Genomic DNA, 7,108 nt, shown 5'->3' with positions numbered 1-7,108 from the left:
GCACACCTGAGGGTTATTCCCCCATCTCAGAAACAACAGAAACCTGACATTTCTTAAGATTTCATTTTAATTGACTCAGTTGAACCAGTTACACCACAAGCTTTTCCAAATCTCCGAAGTGAATGATAATTACTCAACAAGAAAGTTTCTATGACATGAATCTCACTGGAACGAATGCTTCACTTATGAAGCCTCTCCAAGAATCTTGAAGCACTCAGTGAACTCTGCAACAGAAATCACTTGGGAAGTGATTTCTGAACATATTTTAAAAAGAAATTACAGACTAACCTGTTTATTCCAATTGAAAATTGAGAGTAGATATGAAACATTTTAACATTGAGATATAAAATAGCCTTCCCATTACATGTCCCATGAATTTGCCCCAGGGTCCTTTTTGGGATATAAATCTTTTTTTTCCTCTGCCCAATCCCAGCCTGAATGCTGTCTCAGCTGCTAGTTTCTGTCTGAAAGGATGCCAGTAACATCAGGGGCAGAAGTAGCGGTGGAAGGTTGTCTACTTTGCTCTTCATAGGCTGCCCCATGTTTTAGATTGTACAAGAGATTAACTACCTGGAAGGTTTTCTACTTATTTTTTTTCAAATGTAAAAATGCATAGCATAGATAACCAAGTACATGATCAGGAGATTGAGTATAAACAAACACAGAGATCTACAGTCTGATTCCGTTTTGCCCCTCTGCTAAAATCAGACATCAAACTGCTAATCAGGATTTGTCTGGCTTGGATTTTCTTCAGGTTACATTGCAAAGAAGCAAAAGGATATAACTAAAATGTCAATTTTGTTAAGTTTTAGCACAGAATTCATAGCAGCTGCTGCGCTGCTCCAGCTATGCAGTGATGCAATACAGAAATGCCACTGGGTTGCATTGGTGAAGTCACATAACAGGCTCAAAATGCAACATGAGGACCCCTAAACTTTCCAATTTTTTTCTACTCTTTTTGGCAGTGCATACAAGTAGATTGAAAAGGCTGAAGCACAGATTGCCAGGACACTAAATTCTTAAGAACACATTCAGGCTTTTTCATATGACTCATGACTTTCACTCTTTCAGAAAGAAATAGTTTTGAAATACCAGAAGAACAAGCTATATTCTGAGAAAATGATTCCTTGGGATAAGAGGGGGTTTAAGTTGCAGGGCTATTCCTTATAAGTGTTATATTTGGGAGAAAATTAAAACACATTGAACAGACACATGCAAAACCAGCAGGAAGGAAATCATACCTGTAGCAAAAGAGCTAAAGGTCCTGACTTTTCCGTGTGGTATGTGTTCTTATCAGCCAAAACTTCTGCTTTTCTGAATCTCCTCCTAAATACTGCTGCATCTACATAATACATATGCATGTTCATTCATTGTGGCTGCAGAAGCAGACACTGTCTAATGAAAAGAAGCAGCAGTGAATAAACCTGAGAAACAGCTCTGCAGAAGTGGTGAAGCCACCTGGGATGGAAGAACTTGCTGCTCTGCTTGGGGACACTGATTTCATTGTGATTTCACAGGGTAAAAAGGAGCTGCTGGGACAAGGAAAATGGAAGATGAGGGGATTTTATTCCAGGCAAGTGGATAAGTCCAAGCTTATAGCTGATCTGACTGATAATTAAAGAAACAAACCAAAACAACAAAATAATGGGCTTGCTGTAGCCTATGCCACAGCCTCCAACTGTGATTTCAGAAAAATTGCCTGCTTGCTTCTGCTTGCTTAATGAGAAAGAAGAGGGATTTCTTTGTCCAGTGTGGGCATCTGGGCTGATGCAGTTACACAGGACTGATGAGGACCTGCCAGGTCTTCATACACAGTGCTGGGCATAGGTGTCCCTCTCATGAACTGGTGAAAATAGTGAGAAATTTTCCACTCACTTCTCCTTTGGAAAAGCTCGTTCAGTAGCCTCTCTGGCTGGCCAATGAAATACACTTCCAAAGCCCTGTTTAGGTTGATGGACGGTTCAATTTACTGGCATTTGTTTTCCCAAATTATCTGAAATCTTCAGACAGGCGATACAGGTGCCCCTATTTGCTTCCTGCCTAACCAAGGAGCACTATCAGTTGTGGCTACGCTGAAAGATGCTCATGTAGTGCTTCCTCCACTCAAGAGGAATCTGAGCTTAGTTAAAAGTGCCTGAATATTCAGGGTTTGTTCTCATTGCCTGCACATATTTCTTGTGAATCACAGCTACGTGCTCAGCAGAATGGGATGCCAAGGTGAGTCAGATTCCATAATGGTCAATACAAACAAGAAACTTGAGGAAGTGTAACAACCGACATTTTTTTTTTATTAGAGGGGCAATGCCCAAGCCATTCAGGAGGAATTAATTTTCAAGATTTGGCTACAGAAGAACTCTACAATCTCTATATTGCCTTCCCCATGCCCAGCCGCTTGATTTTTTGTCCGGGGAGGCTTCAGCAGATGTCTTCCATCTTTTGGTCTTTGAAGGTGGGTTCCCTCTAGTGGCATTAAGAGGAGCATCGATTCTGTCTTATTGATGGATCTTGGTCCGTAGGAGGGGCAGGGGGAAAGAGGACACTGCAGGGTGTTACACACTCACATCAGGAAACACTGACTTGTCTTCATTTGGCTAATAGCCCAGGATTGTTGTGTACCACAGGATCTTCATTTTTTCAACCAGCTGATCAATCATTATACTGACTTTAGTTGCTTCTTTCGTGATTCTCTGTCTGCAGGAGACAACAGGGTATGTGGTAAGATACACAGGATTGTGAGGGCAATCCCCATCTGCTGTAGCTAACACTGCCTGTCACTGAGTGCAGAGCTCCTCGGCAGTCCTAGAGGGGCTTCCCTCAGCAGACAGGGATAGGCAGTACGTGTGTGCCATGAGTTATGTGAAACGGTCTCTAGGTTGATCATGCTTCTCCTTTTGGGAGGAAACTCATTCCCCCACCTTGAGCAAGACATATGCACAGCTAGAGCCAGTTCTGTGATATGCATCAGGTGATCCTGGCTCACTGAGTACCCAGCCCCTCACAGCACTGCAGCATCCTTCCAGAGCAGCTGATTCTCACCAGCCAGCAGCCTCCTCTCTCGCTACCCATGGAGAGAGAGCAGCACCTGCCATCCCTGTGAACATTGTCATGCACTATGTGCCTCCCTGGGAAGAGCTTGTGCTTTCACAGGAGGCCATCTCACCTGACCCCACCTTCCAGCACCTCTCTCCCTTGGTACATCAGCCTTTGGTTCCTGATTCATTTCCCATCGGATCTCCCCACATAGATAGCTGATCAGTCTTCCTCTCTCCCACACCTCCCTTTCCCTTTTCACACATAGCTATTGGAGTGTGAGTACAGAGAAGCTTTCCATACCTGGCCGCAGTAACTGTTGGACTCTGGACAGTATCCCAAAAGAACTGACTGACTTTAGGGTACACCTTGTTCACAGCTTCATAGAAGTAAGATGTAATTTTCTCAGGGATAGCCAGCCAGTCACGACGGTCTTTGTCAAAGAGGGACTTTGACTGCACTTCTGAGAAAAAAAAGGCAAAACCCCATGAGGCTTCTCACATCACTTGTGTCTCTGGTATCTTCACCCAGGTGCAGGGGAAGAGATTTGAAATTCTGAGATTCAGAACCTGTCCCAGAATTTGCTCTACAGCATTCAGCACCCCCTCTTGCCCAGTCATGGGTAACTGAGTCATAGACCTTCCATGGCAGAGTATTTGCACCAAGTATGGGCTGTTTTCATGCCAGGTCTCTGTTGACTTGTTCCACGCTGCCAAGCACTGTGTGTTCGTGGTCTTCAACTGAATTACTTGGCTTCAGTTCTTCTTCACGGTATGTGAGAACCTGCAGAGCTGAGCTTTGTCGCAGGCAAACAGCAAAGACTTACCAGGGAAAGTGGTGCTGAGGAGCAGAATCAGAGCTATCACCAATGCCCTGGATTGCAGCATGGTTTGAGTACCAGTTCTGCTCTCCGCACAGAGAGACCTGCAGGAATCAGTATACAATGTCTGGGTTGTTTTCAGGGAAAGAAAACATGTTGGTTAAACACCAGATTTTTGCAACAAACCTAACCAATGAACGAAAACAAGAACAGAAAGATCATGGTGCATTTTCTCTGAAGAAGTGAAGAAAAAGCAGTATAGAAATGAAGGTGTCCTTTTATTTGTATAATCACAAATATCCACAAAAATAACTTTCAGAGCTCAAAGAAATATGGACAGTTAAAGCTAGTTCTTTTATATGACAGCTAAAATCCCATTTCAGTACATGAGCAAACCACTAAAAGTGCCAGAGGTCAGAATAGGTTTCCTACATGCTTAAAAATTCATATTGTGGGATTTCTTAATTTGATTTGTTTTGGTAAATTGCTCTAAAGAACATTGTGCTAGTTAGTGCATCACATACAAAGATCATCTTAGTGACCCAGTGATCTGAGTACTTTGTCTTGCTTTAGTTGAGAAAAGTAGCTAACTAGGTTCCTTTGTCTTTTTCACTCTGAGATTTATGCAGCAGAGAGTATCCTAAGCAGAACAAGTTCCCAAAAGTGAGTGGATGCAAAATTTAGCTTCATCGGACTTCCTTTGCTTTTGTCTTTTAAAAAAGTCAGCATTGGAGAATTGGAAGTTTACTACTTGGTACACTGAAAATACGACATTACATCTAAACAAGCTTTCAAACACACTGCACTTAAAAAGGTGTTTAGAAATTAAAATTGATTTATGCCCCCAATTAGAGGGCTGCATCACTCAGAGCAACACGAAGAAAACATTGAACATAGGAATTGCAATGGCAAAAAAGGCTGAAAATCTATTATATGTGAATGCTTTACTAAATCCTGTACCAGGTGGTTACAAGTCAATGTTCTGTCTTATCCCACAGTAAGGAGATTTCTTCCATTTTTATTTCCTTCTGTGCACAGATTACCTCCAAAAGCTACCACCCAGTTCACTAGATGTTTGCACAGATGCTCCTTTATTACCCTTCCTTGATTTTTAATCCCAGAACCAGTTTCCCTTTGTGTACTCCAAAGGCAGAAATTTGCTTCCCAGGAGCATGACCAGATGCTCTTACCCACTTCAGAACCTGAAGTCCCTGTGGTGACGGCACCTGGGAAAGGGTAATGTATCTCCTAACACTGAAATTCTGCAATTCCCACCATGGGCTTGACCCTCCTCTGAGTGTCTTATGGAGCATCCATCTTTCAGCTTCAGAGCAGGTGACCCCAGGTACTCCCCTCCCTCTATTTCAGCACCATTCCCGGCCATGGAGCGTGAGAAGGGCTCACACTTTGGTTTGCATGAGGAGATGGGCAAAATAGGAGACGACCTCCACTCACTTGTCTATGATCTAGATACACTAATCACAGGTCCATGCCACCCAGAACAGAGAGTTCAGCTCTTACCTGTCCTGCTTTCTCTCTTTCTCAGGCCCAAGCTGAGGTAGGTGCTCATCTGAGACCCCGGCATTTATGCAGAGCTAATATAGTGGTAGCAAGGGGTCAAAGGTCCTGCTTTGTTTCCCCATTTGCTCTTTTGCAAGCACATCCAGCTCAGTGAGACAGGCAAGAGGCTGTGGAGGACTCTGGACCTGTTTTTGAGATTTGGTAATGGAGGGTCAGTCTGACCTCGGCCCAAGAGATGCAGAAGTCAGCTTCTGGGTCACTGAGTCCCCTACCTTCGTAGGCAACCATGTCATAGAGACCCCTTTCATAAACTGACCAAACTCCACATTAATAGTAGCTAGAGCTCGGCTCAATTTTGCTCCCACTCTTCCAGTGCTCTAACCCCACTGGCTCTCACAGTTGACACTTACCTGCAGCTCTTACACCAATTTCCTCTCCATTTACAGCAAATGCATTAACCAAATGCACCCCTCTCATACTTCTCTTTTCTTCTCTCTGACCAACTCTTTTTGCACAGGTTGACTAGATAAGAATACACCTGAGACAGCTGTCAAAACTTACCAGGAGGAACATCCAGCTACAGGATCCCCAGGCCAAGAAACCCAGAGCTGTTAGAGTAGATCCAGCAGGGCACAGAAAATCGTCATGGGGTTGGAACATCTTTCCCATGGGGAAAGTCTGAAAGAACTGGGACTGTTCAGCCTGGAGAGAAGGCTCCAGGGAGATCTTATTGCAGCTATTCAATACTTAAAGGGTTCTTATAAGAAACACAAAGACTCCAAGGCTTGCACTGACAGGAGAAAGGGTAACAGGTTTAAGCTGAAAGAGGGTAGTTTTAGATTTGATGCAAGGAAGGATTCTTTACTGCGAGGGTAGTGAGACACTGGAACAGGTTGCTCAGAGAAGTTGTGGACATTGGAAGCATTCAAGGCCAGGTTGGATGGGGCTTTGAGCAACCTGTTCTAGTGGAAGGTGTCCCTGCCTGAGGCAGGGGCAGGGTGGAGGAGATGATCTTTTAAAGTTCCTTCCAACACAAACCATTTGAAGATTCTGTGGTAACATCTCCTGAGGCTCCCCAGTCTCAGTCAGAAAGTGGCTGCGTTGCTGCTGTAGGGAATGTTTTCCCAGAGCTCGTGTTCCAAGTGCCCCTTGGGTCTCCAGTGGGTCCTGTCACCTGTGTTTGGCACATGCAGCCAGGGACAAGAGACAGAAAGGCTGCAACACTGAACTACAAAGGGCATCAGCGGAGGAGTGGGAGGATAGAAATTAGGCCTACTGTGTGAGACTCAACCAATTTCCATTCTTATGTCGACCACTTATTTATTAAGTGACTCTCACGTGTGGGAAGTGCAAAAAGCTCAGCCAGTATCTTTATTTATCAACCAAACAATTTCTAGAGGACTTTTCCTCTCATGGTGCTCCAAATGCTTTAGAACCAAATGGTAAGTGTTCTTATTTTAGACATGGCAGCCAAGCTACGAGTCACATCATTGAAGAGGGCTGCCAGTGGTTTCCAGAAATTTTTCCACTCTCTAGGTATTTATCCAAATGATCTTTTATCTTAGAAAAACAAAGAAAAAAAAGTCTCCCAAAACAAGAAAAAAAAAATCCCACATACAAGCAAACCATTTTGCATTTTTGTCCAAAAAAATAACAACAGAAAATTCTTACTGATGTGTAAAAATGTTAACTCAAGAAATAAGAACAGAGACTTTTCAGTTCCACTTCTGGTGCAAA

At 43.5% G+C, this 7,108-nt stretch overlaps 1 protein-coding gene across 2 annotated transcripts; it reads right to left on the bottom strand.

Moving 5' to 3' along the window:
- Nucleotides 1-2,094: 2,094 nt before the first annotated feature.
- Nucleotides 2,095-6,948, bottom strand: LOC134562491 (apovitellenin-1-like). 2 transcript variants are annotated; one of them, XM_063419904.1, is made up of 4 exons: nt 5,372-6,948; nt 3,857-3,977; nt 3,334-3,493; nt 2,095-2,691 (listed from the first exon to the last, which is right to left on the bottom strand). In XM_063419904.1, the coding sequence occupies exons 2-4, from the start codon at nt 3,915-3,917 to the stop codon at nt 2,592-2,594; spliced, it is 321 nt and encodes a 106-aa protein (XP_063275974.1). In that variant the 5' UTR covers nt 3,918-3,977; nt 5,372-6,948; the 3' UTR covers nt 2,095-2,591. The 2 variants fall into 2 exon arrangements, with proteins under 2 accessions (XP_063275974.1, XP_063275973.1); XM_063419903.1 differs by having other exon boundaries at nt 2,097-2,691; nt 3,857-3,954.
- Nucleotides 6,949-7,108: the final 160 nt, after the last annotated feature.

Source organism: Prinia subflava, chromosome 28 (assembly GCF_021018805.1).
Source record: "Prinia subflava isolate CZ2003 ecotype Zambia chromosome 28, Cam_Psub_1.2, whole genome shotgun sequence".
NCBI classification, from domain to species: Eukaryota; Metazoa; Chordata; class Aves; order Passeriformes; family Cisticolidae; genus Prinia; species Prinia subflava.
The sequence above is the reverse complement of the archived record's forward strand: the minus strand, read 5'-3'. Positions and strand labels throughout refer to the sequence as shown.